The sequence below is a fragment of the Hylaeus anthracinus genome, unplaced genomic scaffold, assembly GCF_026225885.1.
Source record: "Hylaeus anthracinus isolate JK02 unplaced genomic scaffold, UHH_iyHylAnth1.0_haploid 3, whole genome shotgun sequence".
NCBI lineage: Eukaryota > Metazoa > Arthropoda > Insecta > Hymenoptera > Colletidae > Hylaeus > Hylaeus anthracinus.
Window position 1 is genome coordinate 1,415,190 of NW_026535284.1, and position 25,889 is coordinate 1,441,078.

At 35.6% G+C, this 25,889-nt stretch overlaps 3 protein-coding genes across 8 annotated transcripts; 1 reads left to right on the plus strand and 2 right to left on the minus strand.

Annotated features, from left to right (window-relative positions):
• Positions 1–1,162: 1,162 nt before the first annotated feature.
• LOC128894296 (protein OPI10 homolog) lies at positions 1,163–2,479 on the minus strand. The gene is made up of 3 exons (XM_054155960.1): positions 2,312–2,479; positions 1,825–1,954; positions 1,163–1,758 (listed from the first exon to the last, which is right to left on the minus strand). Exons 1-3 carry the CDS (start codon positions 2,339–2,341, stop codon positions 1,328–1,330), a joined length of 591 nt encoding a protein of 196 aa, XP_054011935.1. The 5' UTR covers positions 2,342–2,479; the 3' UTR covers positions 1,163–1,327.
• Positions 2,480–5,665: 3,186 nt separating this feature from the next.
• On the plus strand, positions 5,666–11,194 carry LOC128894241 (uncharacterized). 6 transcript variants are annotated; one of them, XM_054155878.1, is made up of 14 exons: positions 5,666–6,189; positions 7,055–7,203; positions 7,279–7,442; positions 7,956–8,029; positions 8,108–8,217; positions 8,295–8,509; positions 8,588–8,696; positions 8,789–8,883; positions 8,970–9,033; positions 9,142–9,217; positions 9,320–9,547; positions 9,617–9,812; positions 9,899–10,127; positions 10,246–11,194. In XM_054155878.1, exons 3-14 carry the CDS (start codon positions 7,300–7,302, stop codon positions 10,384–10,386), a joined length of 1,680 nt encoding a protein of 559 aa, XP_054011853.1. In that variant the 5' UTR covers positions 5,666–6,189; positions 7,055–7,203; positions 7,279–7,299; the 3' UTR covers positions 10,387–11,194. The 6 variants fall into 6 exon arrangements, with proteins under 6 accessions (XP_054011853.1, XP_054011852.1, XP_054011855.1 ...); XM_054155877.1 differs by having other exon boundaries at positions 5,666–6,107; XM_054155880.1 differs by having other exon boundaries at positions 5,667–6,107; positions 9,707–9,812.
• Positions 11,125–23,773, minus strand: LOC128894247 (GPI transamidase component PIG-S). The gene is made up of 8 exons (XM_054155890.1): positions 23,512–23,773; positions 16,837–17,037; positions 15,603–15,821; positions 12,760–12,948; positions 12,558–12,696; positions 12,327–12,474; positions 11,652–11,998; positions 11,125–11,556 (listed from the first exon to the last, which is right to left on the minus strand). The coding sequence occupies exons 1-8, from the start codon at positions 23,753–23,755 to the stop codon at positions 11,460–11,462; spliced, it is 1,584 nt and encodes a 527-aa protein (XP_054011865.1). The 5' UTR covers positions 23,756–23,773; the 3' UTR covers positions 11,125–11,459.
• Between the last annotated feature and the right edge of the window lie 2,116 nt (positions 23,774–25,889).

Genomic DNA, 25,889 nt, shown 5'->3' on the forward strand with positions numbered 1-25,889 from the left:
GTTTGTTCCCCCTCTACAAATAAATTTGCTATAGGATAATACCGGAACCACCCATGTTGCATTTCTCTCGGACCTCCGTCGCCTCTACTTCTTCCTACAGTTGTTCACACTCCAGTTATGATAGAGCTCAATGCTAATGTCTCTGCTGAATGCATCTATCTTTGATTATATAGTCAAAGGCATCCCATTCATTCAACACAGAGATGGGCAAAACCCTAGACTTTGAATAAATCTGAAGTTTGCCCATATGTTTGTCTCGTTTCCTTCTTTGGAAAATTTTGAAAAGAGGAAACGAGACAAACATATCAGTAAACTTCAAATTTATTCGAACCCCATCACTGATTCAACAGTAAAAGCGTCATCTCAAGACTATGGAGATTTTTATGCTTAAAACGCAAAAACGATGTCCGTCTAGGGATTTTTGTGTTGTGAGATCCGGATGTAATTTCCATTGCTAAACCTTTTTCTTTGATGATTTGAAAACGATTTTTAACGAACGAATGTTTTTCAGCAACTTTACAGTCGTCTCGTTATTTGTTACTATATTATCAATAACTTATTTCCTTTTAACAATTGTTCGTATTCACGATCGAATTATACAAAATAAAAAAACATTTGTTATCTTGACAAAGAAAAAGAAGTAAAACATAAGCCCCACACACACATACTTATACACGCCACGTAATCATGGAATTGCATTACATATGTATAAAATGCTAAATATAAAAGTTACGAAGAAATTTCATTACGTAAACAAATATTAATAAACGGCAACCTCATTTCCATGAAAAGACAGGGAACTATATTATGCGTATTCTTGATACTCTCAGTTTCAATTTTCCACCATACAAACTGAACATTGACGTATGCGCTTTTCATTAAATATTTATATTTTACTTTCCCAATGTTATACAACACATTTTTCATAATGCGCAAAATATTCGCAACAAAAGTCGCACGATATATAATTACAAGTGACAAATTCGAAAATCACAAGTAGGATTATCCTTTAAAATAAAAACGTGATTAATATTGTATTAACATCTAATTGCTGAGTGAAAATCGTACGTTACTCAAATTTAATGTGTAATATTAAAGCACATACGACAATTAAAGAGTTAAGAGCTTACAGGCAACTTTGCATCTCCAGTAAAATACAAGATAGAATCATTGTTATTCTTATTATTACCATACAATTACTTAATGAAAATATAAAAATTATAAATGCACGTATGTCATACACTGTATTTCACGATAAAAATGTGACGTGTTGCCGTTAAGCAAAATGGAAATAAACTAATAAAAAGTGATCGGTCATAATTCCTTATCATGATTTCCAGAAATGTGGATTTTGTTGTAACCTTCTTTCGAAAGTTTCATACCATCCTTGAATAGTGGACAGTGGTACATAGTTTTCAGTTGGATTGGGTGTCATTTGTGCCTGAGTTAAGGAAAAACTAGATACGTAATTCAAGAAGCTGGTGATCATTTTTTGGACAAACTCTAAAAACGAATTTGAAGTAGCTTGAGACACTTGAGCTGCTTGTTGTTCTATGATTGCAAGAGGTTCGAGTGAAACCCCTATTTGTGCTACGTGGGAAATCTTCCCCACACCAAAGATTCCTAAATTACTGTTTTCAAATTCATGGTTTTTCTTCAATGTCGATATCTTAAATATGGCTGATGGTTTAGTGTTTGAGATGTATCCCAGAAACTGCCAGTTTGGTGGATGAGTTGGATCCGGCCAACTGAAATACACTGAAGAAATTGAATTTTAATTAATTTTATTTAAATCTCCTTATGTTTATATAATGTAATATATACCTGCTCCACCTGTTCCATCAGGGAATGATATAATACCTGTAAGGAATACCACAATATGATTTATATCATCTGCATCAGGTACTGTAATCAAAAATTGGTTTTCTCCAATTTGTTGGAAATCTGTTTGTACCTACAAGAAATATAAAATTTCAAAAACATTGTTTACAAGTCAGAAAAAAATTAGATTTGTTCGTTAAAAATTAATTAAGATATAAATTAAGATGTCTATGACATATCAATAGGTTAAAGAGCGAAGTAGAATAAATTAGAATATTATCAAAAACTAACAAAAACAAGACTTAAAATTAATAACTTTGGAATTAAACAGTAAGAAATTAGAAGACGAATATAAAATAAGTCGTATAGTTATACACCAATAGGTTCGAGAAACATTTTATTACAGTTTATTTGCATAAAATTGACAGTTTAGTAACATAAATGAAAACCAACGTCGGTATTCGTTGTTAGGAAAACGATTAATACTTACGAGTCGACCAGATACGATTATACCAAGCATCTTTGCAGAGTCTAGATCATTCTAGTGTCTTCAACTTATCAAGCTATGCCGCTATTTGCACAGTACGCATGTAACAGACGTGACACCGATCAACATTCACGACACCGCGAAAGTAATGTTTTCCACGATTCATGCAACTTTAGATTCAAAACTCAATATGAGCAACAGGAGTCGTTAAAACTAAAGGTGCATTTCCATGTGACTATCTTCTTCCACGTATATAACCACAACCAGGGCCGGCGTTAGGGAGAGGATGGTCGGGCAACCGCCCGGGACGCCAGATTTTTAATATACAGGGTGTCCCAAAAATGTCGTAACACCTTGAAAGGGGTGGTTCGGGATTTGATTTGAAACAACTTTTTCCTTAACGAAAATATTGTCCGAGGCTTCGTTAAAGAGATATTAACGGAAAAGATTGACCAATCAGAGCGCGCGTATACCGTTGGAGCGGCTGCGGTAGCGTATGAGCTTGACCGTCTAGCGCGTAGCCTACGCTCAACCGACATACTCGGCATACATTTTCGCTAAGGAAAAAGTTGTTTCACATCACCTCCCTAACCACCTCTTTCAAGGTGTTACAACATTTTTGGGACACCCTGTATATACCCCTGACGGAGCGCCACGATAATCTTGCCCGGGGCGTCAATATTGCTAAAATCGGCCTTGACCACAACCGAGGGTCGGTCGTGATATAACTTTTACTGTAAAAGTTGAAGACCCTAGGCTTCGAATAAATCTGAAGTTTGCCGATATGTTTGTCTTGTTTATCTCTTTGGGAAATGTTTCAAAGACGAAACGAGACAAACATATCGGCAAACTTCAGATTTATTCGAAGCCTAGGGTTTTGCTCTTCACTGCTTTTACACCAGAAAAAAAACAAAGGACTTTGACCGTTGACTATATAATCAAAGACGGTTACATAATCGAAGGTTTATAGTGATTTTCTAGGGAATTTTCTTTAGTCCGTAGATTCAGTGCCGAAGAGTTCGCAAAGTGTTCGCTGTGCCATCTGGAGGCTGGTACAAATAGGCGGGAATTCGAAGAGATTTTCTCCTTCGTGTGGCATTAGTTAAAAGTCTTTTATAAAAATATATATCTAAGCATTCTTTTTGTTATATTTGCTATTTGTTGCTATCTAGTAAACAAACTGTTATTTAGTTTTTATCTAAGAAGGATTCTTTTCATCAACATACCTTCTTACAGATTTAATCTAACTACAGGGTCTGATAATATTTCGTTCAACAAGAAGAAAACTTTGAAAACGAAACCACGTGCGACTAATGACAGTGAAGATTGGTCCACTGTATTTCCAACCAAGAGTACGTCATAAATCTGACCCATAGTGGGGTAATAAACACATTTTTATATGTGTCCCGCCGTTTTGACATGTTTTATCGTAAAGTCACAGGGCTTGTTTTTAGAGTTTTTCTCAGTAGATGAAATATAGTGAATTCATCAGTAACTAATATTTTAATTCTGATACATAACGAGTCGAGTGATGATCGACAACTGACGAGAAACAACACCAATTTAGTGACTATTCCATACTTTGTCAAAGTGGTCGCCACAACAACAATAGTACTACACTGCCACCTGTTGTCGAAATCTAATATCGATTTAAACGACTCGATTTTGAGTGCATTCTATAATACCATGCAATTTATAATATATTCAATTGTTTACATGTAAAAGATTACGTCAAATCATCTCATATTAGATTTTTTTAAGTCGTATTCTTGAAACCATAGATATCAATATACACAAGAGATTGCAATATCTATCACTTGAACAATTATGCATCGAAGACTATTGAAATTTTTAATTAAAACCATTTCGTTAATTGAAACAATCATATTGAAAAAACAAGAGAATCGGTTTCATCTTACTTAAAAGTAAACGACCGTGAACAGATGATGAGCAGATAATAACCTGCGTGACGAAGATATCGAAATGTATAGACTAAATGATAAAATGACAAAATGATGGACCAATGACTGAAAAAATAGTTTCGAGAAGGATAGCAGGTTATTGAAAACACATGAAATGATTTAGATATTAAGATAGACGAAGTTAGATATAATGCAACAATGAAATGTGCACGGATAGTATAAAGTGACGTCAGTCAGTTCCTTATAGTTCTCTCGTTCTTGTATTTGGCCGCGCCTTTGAAAAAAATTTGCCTTTGCCTACAGCGATTGTCTTACTATTACTTCGATATTCGATTTTTGCGTACAACAAAGCACGTAGGAAATATTTGTCTAAAGAACATGGCCTCAACGATATACGATCTGGGACAGCATGCGAGTCTAGGCCAGACACGTTTTGTACAAATCGAGATAGTCGCTAAATCGAAAATCCCTCGATAGACGATAATGGTGACGGTGATGGCGATGACGATGGCAACGGTGAGAGCAAACCTCTACGAACTTCGATGTGTGTGACATCACGCTTCATTGTTGGAGGTTTACGTCATTCTCGAGTCTGGTCTTGAGTCTGTGCGCGCGATCCGCGATAGCTAGAGAGAGAGAGAGAGAGAGAGAGAGACGCGTGTAGAGGAGTGGCGGGAAGCGTTAGAGGCGAGAGAGGCGAAAACCAGGCGAATCACCGTTGCGACTGCGCGAAACGTGTTGGGCATGTCGTTTTTCACGTAAAAGAAATTAATCGTTAATCCATCCGAATAACAAATGAAATTATAAACGCGGCCAACTCGTAATGAATGTGTAGTATAAGAATTAAATGTCTGAAGGAATCGATAAAAATTTACAATAAGGAAAGAAAAGGAGAAAGGGTATTGCTATTGTGTCGGCGACGGAAGGAGAGTGGGTAAACTGAGAGGGATAGACTAGAGCAGGGGTTCCCAAATTACGATGTGCGTACCACCTGTCGGTAGATAGAAAGTATAATCATATAATATTAAAAAAAAACATAATACAGTAGAAAGTCAAAGGCAAAAAATAACACATAACTACATGCATACGGTGATACTTAATAAATATTTTATTTGTCAAATTATTTTAATTATTTTATTTATATTTAAGTAAGTAAATAAATAAATAAATAAATATATAAATATATAAATAAAAAATATACATATATATTCTTCTTTTACTTGTTAAATGTTTTATTTTTATCACGTTTAAATCGTAATTATATTCACCCCGAGGTTGAAACTAAATTAAACGTAGAGTGATACGCAGTTGAAAAAAGTTTGGGAACCCCTGAACTAGACAGTAGTAAGGGGAGGGGGTGCGAGAGAGAAAAAGAAGAGTGGATGAAAGATAGAGAAAGAGAACGATACGAAGCGCGACGTTCAACGGGTGGTAGAGCGGTGATTTGTGATTTCATCGACGGTTACTGATTTCGACGGAACAGCTCGATGCGGATCGAGTGCGTTGCGCTTTCGAACGAGGGGGTACTTTTCGCGCGGATAAGATCGCGCGCGATGTCACTAGTGTTGGGGAGAGTTTTCACGAATATGTAACTTATTTGTGATACACACCTAGCAGTGGTTCTTCGACGACGCGTTCTTACATTTTAAATATAACGGTGTATAAATAAGTATGAGCAATAGCCAGGAGTGCACAAGCGGATCTCTCACCGTTAATTTTTCCAAAGGATTTACATACGGTTGACGCGGTTTTTTTATTCACGTTTGTGACTTGTAGATGAATGCACGTCAAATGCAGTCAGAATCGATGGTTTTCTATTCGAAGTTTACCACATATGTTTTTCATGCGTGGGCATGCAGCACCGAACTATCGTCAAGGTTAGTGTGTCTGACAGGCTCTCCATCGTCCCTCGATCTTGTAAGCCCGTTTTCAGTGGGTAGCATTGAGTAGTTGCAATAGGTAATTAAATAGTGCGCTCTAACGTTTGTACCTGTCAGTAGTAATACTACATATTAGGCATTTCTTAATATAAACTTTACATGTGCGTCGTGATTCCTTGCTATCTTGTAACTTTTTAGCAATTGTGACAAATCGCATTCGTCTGTTTTCTTATAATTTAATACTTTATTATTCGAAATTTCTGTTAAAATGTAACTCATCTTGGTAAAGGTACTAATAATACGCATTACAACATTAAGGCAAACTAAAGATTTTTCTTTCTTCTCTCTGTTCTTTTTCAACGAATGTTTAAACTAAATAAAAGCAACTAAGTTTTATGTTGTGTATACTATTTAGTAGCTCTTGAATTGCTCTTTCATATTATGTATTAAGCACACTGGAACAATTGTGTATCTCTGATTTTATCAATGAAGAAAATTATGGAAAAATTTGAAATTTGTATCTTTTCTAATTGTTTTATTTACTGAGTTGTAACTTGTGATGGAAATTGGATTTTTTTCAACAATTCAGATAAACAAAATCAAAAGCATTAGTCTCAACTTAATATAATTGACTATTAGCCACATTTGGTCTATGGCCTGGATTTTGTGCCATCCGACTATCATGTTTTTCATGATTTTCCTACATTAATAAAATCAGGAGCACACAATTGTACAATACTTAATAAGTGATACGAAAGAACAGTTCAAGAGCTGGGAAATTAAATATACAACATATAACTTAAATAGATTTATTTAGTTTAAACATTCAATGAAAAAGAATGTAGAAAAAAAGATGAAAAATTAGAAAAAGCTATTGGTCAGCCTAATAGAATCCAATTGGTATCCTTCATACTCTACTTATAATATGATTTTTTCTTAAACAGGAAAATCTGAAATTCTCCTCAGTTGGACGATTAAAGGGTAAATATATTGGATGGACATAAGCCTCTTCCATTGCGTGTAACCATTTAAACAATGAGGTCTTACCACATATCTATAAAGGCATATGTTGAGAAGTATCGACCAAATCTATGTAAGTATAGTTATATTGTAGGTATATAGACAATCTTTTATAACAAATATATATGTACATATATTGTTGTTACAGGTGAAAGACACATAGTACGTAATGCTGTTACTTGCAAACTGGTTGCAAATGTGCAAAGAGCAGCGACTTACTGAAGATTGCTCGATCATCTGTTTAGATACCTATATAATGCTCCAAGAATTTTATATGTTCGTCGTTGAATTGGCACATTTGTGCAAGATAGGGTAATTTAAGTACTTATCTAAATCGATAAGTATTAGTTTGAGAATGGATCAGTCGATGGTTGTTACCTACACCTTTGTTGTAAACATCAATTTTGCTGTGTGATCGAATCGGACGACAATAGTAAATGCATGTGTTCTAGGAACAAACCAACAAATGTCTGGTTACAATTAGTTGTAGTAGAAACATTTTATCGACGATGCAGCGTAGCGTGCTTTTCCTTGTTGCAAAAGGATTTGATATTTGGAAGTATGTCTAATAACACAGTATTACATGTTTTATATTAACAACAGATACAATGATTTTATTACCACACTCAAACGGAACAGACAATTTATCAACAATGAAAATTTATCAATTTTAAAACAATAAGATAGCAAAGAATTGAGCCGAGTATATCGAATCCTCTTGCAAACTAGTTAAAGACTGACTCATATAGTTTGAGTGTGATAATACTGCTTCAATTCACAAAAGCATTTTTCTAATCGACACTGAACATATACTTCTAATTGTAGAATAGCCGTTTCTATGAGCGCCTCTCGTCCGTTACATTGTGATGGAAAGGATACGAACAGCAAAAGCGGTTCAAGTAAATCTCTATTATTGTATACTAATTTGTATATTATTCACTATTATATTTTTTTTTTTGTAATTGCATGCTTTATAGAGAGAATGGCATATGAGGTATTTCTGGGTGGATCTTGTAATCCAACCACGTGGAGGTCAGAAATAGCGATACCGACTCTTCAGAGCCTCGGAATTACTTATTACAATCCCGTATGTGTTTCTCAGTATTCATTGATGTCATATGTGATTCATTAACAGTCAGTGTAATTGTACATTGTACGTTTTAGCAAGTATCGCAATGGGGACCAGAACTGATAGCTCAAGAGTATGAAGCGAAACAGACGGCGAAAGTGTTACTCTTTGTGATCGATAACCAAACGCGCAACAGCGCGGGCATCATTGAAGCTGCTCAGTTGGCAGCTACAAGACGCGAGTCTTTAATCCTAGTTATTTATCCATATCGTCAGGGTCAAACGATACTCGGCGAGACTGTATCCACTCAGTAAGGCGTGTTTCTATCACTTAATACGGCCTCGTTTTCGACGATATATGCTTAATAAAATGTGAATATCTTGTTTAGGGAATATCAAGACTTGATGAATGGACTGTTGGTACTTGAATATCTTATGGAAAGACAAAGGATACCGATATTCGAGAGTGTATCAGTTGCTCTTAATTGTACGCCCAAGGTAATCGATAGATAAGGAGTAAAAGCAAGTAATTGCCGTTATTTTTCCGCGTATCAGATTTCAACGCTGATTCAAATATGGTTTCGTCGTAGGTTCTGCGCGAAGAGGTTAATGTGCAAGATCTGCATTCCGAAGATGGCATTAGACCGATTAAAATTTCACACAGTCAAAATGGAATGGACGCGGTGTAAGACTTTTTCGATATCCGTGTATACACGCTTATGCGAGAGTCGCGTCGTACTCAATGTCCGATTCTAAATTACTCTTTTGTAGTACGCTAAGGGAGGTTTTCAAGTCCATGGATATTAATGACAGCGGAACCATTAATTTAAGAGAAGTGAGTTTATTTAATCTCAGTATTTTTCTGTCAAAAAGAAGTACATTGGCTATGACTAAATCGATATGACATATTACCTACCTTTGTGTCGCTTTCTTCGTTTCGTAGGCTTGGATAGCGTTACAATCGAATGTCAAATGCAACTTGTCGGTTTCGGATCTTCTGAATGTCGTAAATAAATCGGGTAATAAACTTTTACATTTGTTTAAAGAATAGAACAAATTATACCACGTAGTCGAGGCGGCGGAGGAAGTTTGCTGTCCTTCATATTCGCGTGTTCTTTTAGAAACGTATAGGCCGTTGATTGACGACGGATTTCCAGCCAAGAGAGATCCGATGGATTTGCGGATAAATTTTGAACAGTTCTGCGCCCTAGCTACCGAATCAGCTTGGAGGACGAAGACCAACGGCATTTCTTGTGAAAGTGAGATACCTTCAGTTTGGAGTATATTATATAGGAAGGCTTCGAAATTTCTTCGCCGAGCTATTGTACAACCTTTTAGCCGTTTCCTAGGTATTTTCTATTCTAAACAATTTCCCATGATCCATAGCGTGTATCGTTAACGTGTATGAAAGCGAACAGGTCATCGCAAGACGCTCGCGGCTCGATCAGTTTGTGAAAGCGTTCCCGAGAACAGTCATGTACGATTCGTGCGACCATTCAACTTTTTAGATTGGACCAATTCCTTCGTGCCTGAAACCGAGAAGAGAGACTTGTACGTTGGAGTAATCGGGAAAGATCAATTTTGGTTAGAAACAACCGCAGCATCCTCCATCGAGTGAGCATCCGAGATGTAACGTTCTTTCGTTTCTCGTTATCTCAACAGTGTCGTTGAGTCTACGTGTAAGTTGTTTTTCTTTGTAGATCCATCGGTTTATCCCTATACCGACCAAGCCTGAACGAGTACAATGTAAAGGTATTGCCACAAGAACTGCAGAGAATGAAAAATTCGCGGTTAATATTGCTGATCGTGCCACAGCACTCTCGTGGCATTACTATAATGGCACTGGCAGCTCATCTGATTGGATTGCGCGCAAAACTGGTCCTGTGCGTTCAAACGCTTCCCGATGATTGCGTAGTTTCTGGCGAAAAGGTAAGGATTTGTCTAGTGCAGCCGTACGTACGTATGCTATATTCTTATAATCATCTCTCTCGTTATTACGTTTGCTGCTCCAAATACAAAAAGTGCCTTCTTTTCTTTTTTTATTTAGCTAACCGAACAAGCCATAAAAGACTACAACCGGGGAAGAATGTACCTGTCGGACTACGCGACGCGCGAAGGTGTACCTGTTTTTCAGAATATCGCAGATGCTCTGCAACACGCGATACAGCTAGTTCAAAGTCTTCGTTGACGTTCTTCTTTTTCTATTTCTTTTTCATACGAGTAAGCTTTTCGATTCACCGATTAATTTATTTTTACTCTTAGTAATGTTCAACTACCAGTCGAGATTCGTGATACGAATAACATGCGAAAGCAACTGTCATTCTTGCGCACGAGACGCGACGCCTACGATAATCGATAACGGTTTCACACTGGTTTTTATCGAGTCACGATCTGTCGACATTTTTCCAAATTTTAATGGAATTTCTCGTGATAGTTGAACATATTTTTTTATAGCAATTCAACTTGGTAATTTTGTAACCTTTTAACTGGTTGAGGATTGATACACGTGTACTGTATATAGATTATTAGTTGTTTTTAACGATCTAATGATAATTAATTTGAAATTTGGTAGGAGGAATATATGGGAATACGTGGAGAACGTTTGGTCGCATTGAATGCGCGTGGGTGCATCCGTGAGTGCGTGGGTGTGAATGTACGTTACGAGTATGAATGTGTACAGGCAGGACAGACGCGTACCTGTACGACGAACAGGCATCTTATGTAGCGTTATCTTACGGTGTTGTAAGCTATGACGAGTGATACAGATGAATGTGTAATCCGTGGACAAGAAAAGTAGAAAATTATAATTCTGGACACGTATATGTACGTTTCGATGCGCGACAAAAAAAAAAAACGAAGTCTAGCTATGTGTAACATCTTAAAGTCATTCAACACTCATCGTTGGAACACTGACCGGCTCAATACATTTTTCCTTTCTTTCTTTTAATAATTTCGCAACCATTTTCTTTGTACAATAAAAAATATTATTGTTTTTATTTCTATCGTTTGTTTCGCTATTCATTAAATATACAATGTCACTCACCGTGCAAGGGAACGCGCAAAACTCGAATATGTAGCACGAGAGAAACGAGCGTGCCAGATTTCGAGAAATACTTCCCGACCTTCAAAATGCACTCACTTGAATTCCTCCATTTAAAGGATGAAGTAATACAACGCAGACCTCGTATTTCGTTGTTGCACGCCGTTATGGCATTTACCGTAGTTCTTATTCTTGTTCGTTGTGTCCTGGATCGACAGTCTTCACGCGATGGCCTTCCGATAATGTTTATATATATTCTTTAAGGAAAGTAATACTGGTATCATAGCTGGTAGGAAAAGAGGTATATACACGGCATACCTAAAGTCAGAGAAAGAAAAGCAAATAGGTGTAAATAATTAGGCTGTTGTCATCTCCAATAATTATACTTGATAAATAAAGGTCGAAGGACTCACTTTTGGTCTTCGGGAAAATATAGTAAAGCTAAAAGCGTCGGATCCGAGAATGCAGCTTCCGCGGCAACAAATGCTGCCTTGCTCAGCAAGAAGCCTTGCCTGAGATCCCCGTCAGCCAGTCGTTCGGCCGAATCTTCAACCAAACGTAAGGCAGCTTTTATTCTATCCCCTACAACATCTGTGATCACGATGTTTCCAATTTCTTTGAGAAGTCGAGCGAGTGATTGTAGTGTTAACTTAGCCGAAGTTAGCTGCTCGATCGTGCGAACACGTAGTAAAGCGTCGACTTCCCAGTCACGCAATTTCAATCCTACCGAAGGGACTGTGGTAACGCCGTGTAAAAATTTCTACAAGAAGAAAACACATTTGTTAATGTAAACCGTGTCCTTTGGGTAAGATACTCCGATGTTTTATTAGCATTACAGCTAGTTCACACTGGTATTGTGTGTCATTTAATCCCTGAAGAAGCTAGCTGCAATTCTAGCAAATTATTGGAGTGTAAGCAACGGACTTTGCTTACACCTGAAAACCTCAGTTAATATCAACCATAAAGGACCGTGAAAGCTTCAAATATTTGAAGGAAAATATTCGAATAAATCCGGACCAACAGGCGTCGTCGATTAGCAATTTGGAATGCGTTATCTGCATAGCTAGTATAGCGAATCGTTCGATTACCGGCTCAGGAATACCCAGAAGAAGCTTTAGTTGTGCGAGGAATGTGCCAACGACGGTAGCCTCCTCAGGGATCATGGTGACCGGTTCGTTGGGTTTTGCGGCAGCGCAACTCTCCAAAGATGGATTGATCAACACTACACCACCCCATCTGTAAGCGAATTGAAACAACAAAACGTAGACGTAATGTTAAGCGTAACATTTAATGATGCTAACCGTGAAACACATGTTTACCTTGGCGACAAAAATGCTTCAACATTGGCGTTGCTTTTCGACCTGTGGCCAGAACGCGTGTAAATATGCAGAGGACCATTATCGCATGGAACAGCATAGACTACGAAATTGATAGTCGGATGAAGACTGACCTGCGACGCTGAAACGTAGACGTTATCATTTATTCTATCTTACTCTAGATCAATGTCGACGATCTACATACCTAATTTCTTTTCCAAAGGTGTGATCAGCTGCGGCAATACGTCTTCCGGTAGAGCAAAGTGCCTACCTAGCACACTACTATCGGGCACGCGTTTCGGACTCACTTCCAACGGAAGCAAGTACAGCCACTGCGATTTCACCGAAAAATTGCTCGAGATAGAAACCTCGTCGAGAAAAGGTTCAACGTATTCTAAAAGTAGGTAAACAGGAGATGTAGACACGCAGGCATACATTAAAAATTAAGAGTTCAATAAATTCGCGATTTGGGTACTATGACACACTTGTAGTACGGAGAAGCGATTAGTAATTTTCAATAAAAAGATTCATTAGGGATCTATACGGGAAATATTACATTAGGATTAGTAGTATTCTTGTAATCGAAGAATTTGGAAGATGAATTTGGAACACCATAAGTGATTTTAGATAGTTAGCAAGGAAGTGATCTATGAAGAATCTTCGAACCCATATGATCGCTTGATCTATAATCTATAACCTCTAGAAGGTGACTATTAACCCTTTGCACTCGAGAGGTGACTCTCAGTCACCATTAGGTTTTACGCAGCAAATCTACAATACCTAATGTTTATTTAAGTTTAATTTCTTTGGAGCTCGAAGTGTCAATAAAATGATTGTTGGTGAGGTGAATTGATGGCAATAGAATGCTCAGAAACATTTCGAGTTGCTGGTAGATACCAGAGAAAAAGGCCTCGAGTGCAAAGGGTTAAGAGCATAGCGACAAAAAAGAACGAAACCATTCTTACAAGGATATGGAAAAGTTCACTTTGAAATCTCAATAATATATAGCAATTATTAAATACAGTATTAAAAATTGAAGATATATTTAGCTGTACAAGATCTTTTTACAAGAATTTACGGTAATAGTGCTTAAAATACCGAAGTTAATAATATACGGTTTTGAGAGTAAATAGTTAATTGTTTAATAGAAATATTTAGCATTGAGTTTTGTGAGATTGCTTACTTTCAGTAGTAAAAGCCTAAAAGCAATTAATAGTTGTGTGTGGCGTGGGTAGTATAGGCGCGCGAGCGTTACTCTGAGAGCGTGTTTGAAGCGAGTAGGGATAATTATTTTCTTATGCAGAGCGAAGTAGGCATTTAAAACAGGTTACCTGGGTAACTGGTTTATTTTTAAGGATAGAAAAGAATATTTGATGTAGAAGTTTCTTAATTTTCTAACAGAGGCTCAGAGATAATTACAGTGTCCTTACTGTTCGAAGTTACTTAGGATGATTAAAAGGCAGTTATAAACAAAAATATTTTGTTTCAAAAGACAGATGCAATAACCCAGGAATTTATGTTTTTACATTTCAAGTACTAATTCTAGTGATGGAATTGGACATTGAACGGTAATACTGTGCTCTGAAATATGTAGTTAAACAGTCTTTCATATCTTCCTTAGTTGTTGACATTTTGATATACATTTGTTATTATAATATAGCCTAACGGCATTCCTTTAAAGAACACAGTATGTACAAACAACATTCCACCATGTCATACGCATTATGTTTATCATAATACTCCCGTACTAATCTACAACAATACTATGATGAGAGTTCTTATTTTGAAAATTTGTTTAAACTTCGATAATATTTTAGACCGCGTGTCACCGTTGAAGGTCAATATTATACTTAAATTAGAACTTGAAATGTAAAGATACAAATTAGAAAACTATTACATCAGTTGCTTGAGAGAATACTTTTTTTTCTAATAAGTAACTGCTCTATACTGGCCCTGGATAACGTTTAATTGTAAATCACTGTATCATTCGTCTTATTCCGTTTTACTTTTTATACAGGCGGCCCTCGACTTTCACACATTCTACTGTCGCACAATACGCTATTTCGCACATTTTTATAACTCCAACTTTTTAAGCCAAAAGAAAATGCCGAACAATGAAAAATTGCTCCTGGAAACAATTATGCCCACATATGATGAGTGATCTTATAAATTTTGAAGAAACACCGGAAACTATCACAGATGAAATAGCTAGCCTAACGAATGAACTAAACTTGGACGTTAACAATGAACATGTTAATGAGTTGATTGAATCTCACTCAACTCTGTTGTCAAATGAACACTTAATCGAGTAACAATAAAATTCACAATGAAAGTGAGAAAAAAGAAGTTCATGGAAGAATCTGATCCCAATGAAGAACGTATATCTCAGGGATAATTTAGAAAGATACAGCATGCTATAGAAATCTTTATAAAGAAAAGAAAAAAAGGGTGGTCTAACTCTTGAAAAGTTTATAAAGAAAACACCCGAAAACATTTAAACACGCTTCTTTAACTTCATTATGTGTACATATTGATAAAGAAATACTTTAAAACACAGGTTTTGGTGCATATTTTTGTACATCCCTCTACTTTCAAACATTCAACATTCGCACACACTTTCAGGAACCAATTGTGCGCGAAACTCGAGGGCCGACTGTAGTTAAATTTCTTTACCATTATTCTTACCTTTTATTTTTTCATATCTTTTACATTTTTTACATCACCTTTATCTGTTTATTATAGTTTTATATTACGAAACTCTCGACCTTCTATGTCAGCAGAGTCTGTCTCCTGCTTATCCATATAACGCTTCACATTGTAATTTAATGCTCTTAGGAGATATTGTTCCAGATCATTTAATAGCTAATCCGTCTATCCGTATAATTTTTGTAAAGTTTACTGTACATAAAATGTGAGGTTTCACGAATAATTTGGTGGAGTGGTCATTGACTTGGTATAGTAAGCTCTATCGCTGCGTAACATTTCATTAGAAAGCGAGTGTCGAAAGGAGACGAGGATTAGGTAAATTCTCGGTAACATTTTACGCACCCTCGGTCATCGTGCGTAGATCCCAGACGACCTTCAATTTTTCTGGATTAGGATTCACCATTGTGATCAGTACGTCATAAGCTGGACTAGCTGGAAATCTCCTTCTATTTTCCTCGTCCAAACTGTACAAAGTTGGCTCGGTGAGCGCGTTCTTTGTCAGGGATAACGATTTTTCGCGCAACATCCATTCGGACAACACTTGAATCAAGGTCGATCCGGCTGAAATAAATGCAGATCATTGATAGTCGTTAACGATGAACTGAAACAAGCAGGTTCGAATTTGAACCGAGTACCAGGCTCCCGAGTTAAGTTGCCGTTGAATTAGATTTGTCGCTCTGCCTCGAGTTATTCGTATTTTTAACACCGACTTCGAAAAGGAGGCGGTTACTTAATCGACATATATATTTTTCTTTTGATATTGATCACGTGGTTCACAACAAATGTCTAAGATCGATAATCGTATTTCATTGTACCACAACATTTTTTTTATCTTTTATTTGTGAGGCATGTTTTTGGGAGTGAACTTTATTACGATCGACTCTTGCTCAATCCGCCGAGCGACTTCACTTCGTCAACAAAATCTGATATTTTGTCTGCCCAGTCCGGTATTGCTACCTGTAGACGCGTAATTAGTTCATTCTTAGAGCCGGGAGATTTTAAATTCCTTGCGCGCAAAAGATTCTTCAATTCGCCAACCGCGAAATCGTTGAGAAAGTTTATTACTCTAAGAAAGTTTTATTATTAAGCGCGAAAATTGTCTGTCTTTCACGAATTTCCTTGACCGTTCAAAATTTCAAAAGTCACAAAAGGATTTACCCGAAATTCACAAAATGTTCACAGCCACTGGAATATCAGCGTAAATTCGAACAATCGCGGCAAAACGAAACCTGGCGACTTGTTCCTCAAAAGATTCGATAAATCCCACTTGTGAATTGTGACGTGTTTTTGAGAGTCGATCGTAATAAAGTTCACTCCCAAAAACACGCCTCACATATTAAACTTTGTTTCTTTTATTTACGCATCTGTGTTCATAATATCACAGCAACTCCTCTTGATTGATCCCACATGTATTGGATGAAGTGAATGGCCTAATCCCCTTGCCCCGGCTCCCTTTAGGTCGTAGACACTCGGCTACTTAACTTGGAAGTACGATACACTCGAATTTTCCATAAACATTTTAACGTCGCTGGATGGCAAAATCCGGATGAAAAAAATGAACAAAGGGGAAACTCACTAGTTTCCGTGGAAAAGTAGAGTGCTCGTTTCGATCCGACGAGAACCGCGTCGTTCAAGTTGTTCGTTTCCAAAAGTAAAAGTTCACCCACGTCGAGATCGAAACTAGTCGCTGCTATCTTTTCCAATTCGCGATGCGTGAACGCTGATGCCACTAAGCTGGTGGATATCACATGGTATAGAACTTCCACTCGATAAATGTCTGGAAAAAAATGTAAGAATTTCGGTTAATCGGGGAAAAAGATGTAAGCTGGGAAAGTTGACCCAATTCAACGCTGTTAATTTAATGTTAATTCAATGTTAATTTGTTTACGGTTGGTCTGTCCGTCTCGCGTAAAGGACAAGAGGTTCGACTTATGTATGTTGGATAATTAACCGACTTCGAAAAGGAGGAGGTTACTCAATTCGACATGAATATATATTTTTTATTTTTATTATTATTATTATTTTTTTTTTTTGTATGTTACTCGATTACGCCCAGATGGCTTGACCAATCGGGATGAAACCTGTTGCATCTTGTAGAGCATGTCTACGGGATGGTCCCATTACCAACAAATTTTGGGATTTCTCATTTTTTATACGTTTACAAAGTATTGTGTCCAGGAATAAGTCCAGGAATAAGGTAGCATTTTAGTTCAATTGAATATTAAATATTATTTGTTTTTTATGTTATGTTACATACATTCGAAAGATCTGTTCTTCCTCCTTAAGAGGACACGATACTACAAATATGTACAAACTTTCGGTATGTTTACATTAGGACATCTCCGATGACCTTGACCTTGACATATGTTGTCAAGGACAACCTCCTGAGTAACATCCAAGAGATTTTAGCCGTCGCGCGCTTTTTATTAAGAAGTTATTAGTAAAAATGTATTACAAGTATTACAAGGTGGTCCACGCAATTGTTTCAAGTCATAACTCCGTTATTATTGCATTTACGAGAAAATGCCAAAGGAGAAAGATAAATGGTTCGAAGAGCACTACATCTGTAGGCCTAAAATTTTCTTAAAAATTTGTTTTTATCCGGACCACGACTATGCTACCTCATCTAAACGTAGAATTTTTCGCTCTTTCCGAATCCAAAGTTAAAAATACGGGTTTTTATTTAAAATAACAAAGTTGACTTTTAAATGACCTTGAATGTGACCTCCAAGGTCAAAGGCAAAGACATGAGAATATTTCACCCTCGAAATTGAGCAACTTTTGTTCGAAACATTTTTCGCTAACTCCCATAGTTTCCGAGAAATACTACTGGGGAATATAAAATGATCCACCCTGTATACGTATATCAGTCGATTAATATTTTTTTAAATTTCAAACGGCATTTAATGCACTCATATGTATACAACACGCGTACAATACTGGAAAGAGCCTGTTCGAAACTTCAGAAACTGCATTTTGGCCGCGATTTTGATAAAAATTGGAATGTAATCATTGCGTAATAAATGTTGTTTTTTGCAAAAAACTGCAGAAACAGTGGTAAAAATTGATACTTTTAAAAATTGATACTTTTACCACTGTATCTGCAGTTTTTTGCAATAAACAACATGCATTACGCAATGATTACATTCCAATTTATACTTCATATTCAAGGAATTTAACTAAAGTAAATGTATAATGTATGTAAAGTTTGAAGACGATCGGCCAATTAATTTTTAAATTATCATTCCCACGGTTCAGAGAAATGTAGTTTAGCAAAAAACGTGATATCTCAAAGATTACTGTGTGAAATGGATTGTAATGATTAGTAAATGTACTTAAACTACTTAAAATACTTAAAATATTCTTAAATTAAAATAAAAAACTACATAAATTTTTTTCTGTAGAAAGAAATATCTCGAGAAATACTTCATGATTGGCATCCTAATGAGGTTCAGCCCTTTAAAGCAAAAAGTGACCCATACAAAGCAGGCATAGCTCATTAGCGAAAAGTAAAAAAAATATATGATAAGATAGAAGAATTACGCTCGTAAACTTTAAATGCGCTTATCTCAGAAAGCATTTTTCAAACGAAGGCACGATATCTCGAGTTTGATCTTTTAACAATCGGTTTGAAATTTTACAATTATTTTTGTTGCAATATTTATTTGGCAACGAGGTAGGAAAACTTTCAATTTTTCAAATATTTTAAAAAATATAGACAAAAAAGTGACAGGGTTTTTGTCAAAATTCGATTACTAAACTTTATGTGCCTGTCATTTTATTAATTTTTACAAAAATCGAAATTTTCTTACGTCATAGCCTAGAGAATATATTGATGATAATATTGATGACAATTGATGACAATTGATGATATTTTGTGGATTTTTGTTTCAACCATATCATATACAACCATCTCGAAGAAAAGGTGTTCCGAGAAATGGCGTCGCAAGATGTCAAAAATAACTAATTTTTGAAATGTTACAAGGATTTCTCTTTAATTCCTATAATAGTAAAATAAAATAAAAAACTTTACATTAATCGCCTGTTTCCTTTAATTGTTACTGTTCTTTAAAAATCGTGTACTTTTTTGGAGTGTCACAGTATCCTACTCCCTTAAAGAAAAGGAATCGTAATGTAATTTGTAAATTTCCAATTCCCAATTGTGTGTACTTTCTAATTATATAGGAATTTTCACGAGAATTACATGAACACAGTGGTATAAGCACATTTATTTTCACGTACGTCAGTGAGCATTTAGTCTCCATAGATAAAGCAATCTATAGATAACGTTAATCTAACCTTTGATATGCCTGCAGACACTAATGAACCATAATGATTGGGACATGGGTCTATGCCTAGAGGGCACAGTTACACCGCAAAGGGCTGAAATTTTCGGGAATGAATAAAATACTTCACGATAGAATAAACGTCACGAATATATTGCTATACGTTCGTTTTATCGAATATTTTAGGCGTTGATGTTGGTTATCTATAGGATTTTTCAAAAGGGCCTTTAGAACTTCGTTTCTTAATCAAACGTTAATAGTACATATGAAATATTGTTAGAATATAAGTAAATTTAAATATAAGCAAAAGCGCCACTATAGACACATACGTTAAGCGTGCGAAGAAGACACTTTTTTTCTTTTTCTTTATGTGCGAGCTCGTAATAAACACTCGCTCTGTAAAAGCCAATATGAGCAGTCGTTTATTTTCCCTATCCCTATCAAGATATTATTTAACAAATATACATGATTTTTTAAATCTTAAATGTAAGTTGACTGTCGGTGAGGTAAAGGTGACCTTATTCTCAAATCTAGATAGCTAGAAGTACATATGCTTACAATTAAACGTGAATGATAATAGCCTGTAAAGTGTTCAACACAATATACACTGACAGACTTATTTTGCAATTAAAAAATCCAATCCTGAACCTCCTTTTGTTATTACTAGACTGCGAATGTTTATGCAAATTCAAATTTTTGTGTACGGAAATAAAGAACAGAAACGTAAATTAAAGTATGTTTCCTCTTCTAAATGTTGTAACATGTATTTTATTTTTTATATTTTATACATTTATGAATTTATACACTTCCTTGTATATGTATTTTTGCATATTTGCATTTGTCATAAATGCATAAATATCCGCAGTCTAGTTATTACTTTATATGTATTATATGTATTATTGCTTGACTTTATTGTACATATTGTTTCATTCCTAGTGCATATGTTATCTACTTATACATTTATTTATTTATTTTATTGCTTCAAACCACAAATGGCTTATACAGCATACGATAGTTGTGATAAATACAATTTAGTTACATCAAATTCTTATATTACAGTCTTTGAAAAAACTATAAATAATTTTACCTACTTATTCATTTTGTATATTTTTCGTACATAAAAAATCCGCAGTATAATTCTAAGAATACTATCCCTTTGCACTCGCGGCCTTTTTTTCTGGTATCTGCCAGGAACTCGAGATGTTTCTTAGCATTCTATTACCATGAATTCTAAGCTATCTAGATTTGAGAATATGGTCACCTTTACCTCACCGACAGTCATTTTATCGACACTTCGAGCTCCAAGGAAATTAAACCTAAAGAAACATTAGGTATTGTACATTTGCTGCGTTAAATCTAATGGTGACTGACAAGGAAAGCTTTTTAGGTGTTCGCCTCCGATTGTTTTAATTTTTTGATATGTTTTAAAGGACCGAAAAATAAGGTATACGTTTTTCATATTGGCCCATTTTCAAATTTAGGGAGTGAAACAATCCTCCTGAAGTTTCAACTGCAATTCGCTATTATTATAAACAAATTATTTTTTACAAAATCTAGGGCCAGATTCTATATGCAGATTGAAAACCATGAATCATTTTCTCAAAAAGTTGTCTTCTATCTATGATAGTTTCGGAAGTAGCCTAATAGGTGCCTAATAGCTGCGATAGACTATTATAGTAAACAAATTATTTTTTACAAAATCTTGGGCCAGATTCTATATGCAGATTGAAAACCACGAAACATTTTCTTAAAAAGTTTTCTTCTATCTACGATAGTTTTAGATATAACCTATTGCAGCTGAAACTTTATGGGTTTATTTCAACCACTAAATATGAAAACGAGCCAATATAAAAAAATACGTGTACCTTATTTCTCGGTCCTTTAAAACGTATCCAAAAATTAGAACAATCTGAGGCGGACACCTAAAAAGCTTTCATTGTGAGAGTCACCTTTCGAGTGCAAAGGCAGGGATTCGAACCGCCGCTGAACCCTAACCCAAACCCGGTTAATGAAGGGAAGGTTACTGTAACCCATACTAACCACGAAGGAACGGTTCTTGAATTGTAGGAAGAGCGGGTTTAGGGGGGTATCCTGAATTAGAAGGTCCAAAAAAAAGCGGTTTTTCGTGAATTTTTTTAGCATGGAAAAAATAATTAATTCTATCGAACATATTATTCTATTTTCCTATCAGCGGGAAAGATGCAGGTCGTAATTTTGGTTTGACACAAAGAACCCAAAAGAAATTTTCATTTTCATACATTTTTCTTCTATATGAATTAAGAAAATCCCGCCAAAAATCGTGAAATGTGAAATTACTGCAAGTTTGAAAAAAAGAACGAGTTCTTTGGGTGAAAAAAATCACTTTAACTTGATAAAAAGATTGTTTAAATTTTTTTTTGTATGAATTTCCTTAGTTCACATAGAAGAAAAATGTATGAAAATGAAAATTTCTTTTGGGTTCTTTGTGTCAAACCAAAATTACGACCTGCATTCTTCCCGCCGATAGGAGGTTTTAATTGTGAGGTGCTCTACAAATGTGCGTCACAGTCGACTCAATTTGAATATTTCTTGTTGAAAAAATTTGTACAGACTGCTCAAATATTTATGAAAATAGGATAAGAAGTTCGACAGAATTAATTATTTGTTTCCATCCTAAAAAAATTCACGAAAAACCGGTTTTTTTAGACCTCCTAATTCAGGATACCCCCTTAATGGTACATGTATTAATCTTTAGGCAAAACGTCAAATGGCCTAAACGACAAGTCAGACAAAAACGACTTGGCACGGAATGTGTTAATAATTTCTATACTTTGCTATCGCGATGTACTTTGTCGTCTTTGTCTTTCTTTTCGATTATCCTAGTTTACTCAGCGCGTTCGAAATTCGTGTCTTCGTTATTATCATTAAAACTACTACGCTCTTTGAAATCATATATTAAAAGGGCAAAATCACTATAAATAGATGTCTATTTCTATAAATGTGACCAAATCAATTCTCACAGCATCCTCAACAATTGAGTTATTTTAAAAAGAAATTCAAAATTCATACGGCAAATCAACGGATTAGGAGTTCTAGTTTCATTACTGTTGATGCAAATTGAACCACGTCACTTCTTAGGTTCATCGTTCCGCATGACTTAATGCGCTGCGAAGATGAATTCTCTAGCTCTGCTTCAAAGTCTCCTATTTACATATTTAATTTACTCCTTTCCAATTTGTACCCATATACCAGTACTCCAATCCCCAAGCACTGCCTAAATCTTTCTGTACTCTCTCCCGCAGCTTTCAAGTTATTGCAAACTTTCATGAAAATTTGCTTGTAACTTAAATGAAAAGAAAAACGCTCTCGACATATATAATATTAATTATAAATATATATATATATATATATATAAGCGAACGACGAACGATTACTGGACGTCCTAAGGCAAAACTGACGAATGTTTATCATTCGCCCGGTTGTCACAGTTGCTAGTGTTAGGGTTCCCACAAACCTCATAACATGTCCGGTCAAAATAGGGATTCCTTCAAGTGACTGTTTATGCCAATACATGTACTATTCGTCTGCAAGAAGAGGGCTGGGCAAGTGTTTACGTCCCCGTTCTGCTACATAAGTACAGTAAACGAGTAGTAAATACGAGTAAATGTAAGCACTTGCATGACCTTCTTCTCGCGGATGGACAGTAGAGTAGAAAACAGACAATATTGAAATAAAATTGATTACCGTTTAGAAACATGGTAATAACTATGGTTTTTACTGTATTATTATAACGTGCATACAACCGGGTTAACCGGGTTACTCGGGTTACAGATGTCTTGTGTTCCCTGGTTTTAGATGGGTTATTCTATAATACGAAGTACCGGAACCCGGTACGGGTTAGGGTTCGAATCCCTCTGCAAACGGCTAATTACAAATAAAATTTTGTTATCTCTGGTCGAAGGAGGAATAATCGTCAAACGACTTACCGGCATTCTCGAAGGCTTCCGTTATGTCGCGAGCCAACATTTTGGCTCTGTCTCGAGAAAGGGCTGCGATAACAATTTTCGTTTCAATTTTGACATCCAGATCAGAGAGTCCATCGATTCCAGCATAGGGAAGTGGAACACGCTGCACAGCGGTGGTGTGCCACCAAAGAGGAACTCCGATGCCCAGCAGCAGCACAGCGAAGGATATGCTTGCGTAAACTCTGTATTTCTCTATAAATTTCATTCAAATTTCCTATTAATCTCTTTTTGTCTGTCGCGTAATGATACGAGTCATTGTTTTTCATAATATAAACAGCTTAATTGGCTTATCTTTTAACAGTATACAGGCCCCATACAGGCCTACACACTCGAAAATATTGTGTTATTGCGAAAAAAATTTCATTGTTTACATGTTTTTGTTCGAAAGTGAAAAGTCATAAATATAATGCATTTTTAATCTTATCTGAAAAATGACGCAAAATAACAGTCGACTACATTCTAAGAATTTATATTGAGCGAGTTGTGAATTTACTACATGTTGTTTGTACTAGTTTAACATAAAAATGATATCACATATTATTTGCAACATTTAATTTGTGTACGTTTTTATTAACAAAAAGGGGTTATTTAGATTCAATAACATTTATGAGGTGTAAAGCCAACACTGATTGTAAGTCAGTGTTGTTTCCCGAGGTTCGGTAAGAATGAACTAAAGATAAAAATAAATTCAAGATATTATCTATTAAAAAGTTTCGAAATTTTCAGTTCGTTGCAATTAAAATTCCTGATATTCCCGATATTTCCGGTTTTTGGCCAACCTGGGCAGGGTTGTTTCTATACAAATGTAACATTTGTATGTTCATCGCAAGTCCCAGAGCAATATACAGTGGGTGTAGAATGTATTCGTACACCGATCAATTTCCCAAAAAACTTTTGTATGAAATTGTAGTTTTTTAACTTCTTTTTTTATAATCAATGATATTTTACATATTCTCGGAAGTCTCTGAGATATATATAGTCCAAACAACATTTACTAGTTGATATAATTTGTGAAATTAACAAAAAAATGCGAAAAGTGGGTAAAAGTATAGAAGCAATAAGTATTTGTACGATTCTTATGACGACCCATTTAGAGTAGAGTTTGTAACGTAAACACATCAGTTTATTGCTCCGTACGAATTAGAAAACATCAAATTTCCAGTAAAGTACTTCTAAACAGTTGTGCGAATACTTATTGCTTCAACATTTCCATCGATTAATTGTTTTTTTCTTGTTCACTTTGCAACTTACATAAATAGCTATTTTTTTTGTATTCTAGAGATTTCCGAGAATATGTAGAATGTCATTGTTTATAAAAAATAAGTCAATAGATTACAATTCTACACAGTCTTTTTGGAAATTGATCGGTGTACGAATACTTTCTACACCCACTGTATTAGCCATTTCCTTTTTAAATTAATACTTCTAGTATCTTCTATAGTAATGACCTCTCTTTAATATAACGTTATTTGTATACATGCGAAATCACGACTCTGTTTGAGAATTAAATTGGCCATTAATTACCCTTGTGGGTAAAAAAAATATTCCTTTTGCAGTTGCTGTAGGTAGCATAAGCAGAAGCCGAAGGACACTTGAAACATTTAAAACTAAACAGCCACTTAAAGGGATTGGCATATCGACAATTAAACCAATTTATACCGATTTAGCGTCGGAAGCATCGTTACAAAGATGTTTGGGAGTCGACACGTATAATAATAATGAAAGATTATATTCTTTTATGTGGGTTTCTATTTTGAAATATTGGGTCAAGGAAAAAGTTCGTGGCGTTTTTCGATGGATAGCTTGAGAGTCCCAGAACTTTGGTAACACAAATCCAATCAAGTCATACTTTAGCACGTTTTAAAGGTTAAAGTTTATAGAACACTTTTTAATAAATACATTGTAACGTTTGTTACAATAAACGTTTTGTAGGAGTGTAGTTTAGCGTAGTGTAGCGTAGCGTAGTGTATCTATCACCTGATCTCACCCAATCGAATTATAATCTGTTTCAATCACTTCAACGTCACTTTACTAATGAGCACTAATTATTTGACGCGGTTCAGAAAAACATTGATGATTTAATTGCATAAAAATCGCCGAGGTATATCCGCAATGGCATTCGTAAATGGTTCAAAAGATGGGCTAAAGTTGAGGAAAATAACGGAAGTTATTTTGAAAATTAAGTCTATATCCGTACATGTGTTAAGAAATTTAAAGAGAATTACATTTAAAGAGAATTAGTCACCGAATTAATTTGTACACGTAATAAATAGATTTCCTTCCACTGTACTTCAATGTCGGTGTCTATCAAATCTTGGTCAAGGTAGCTAGGTCAAGCT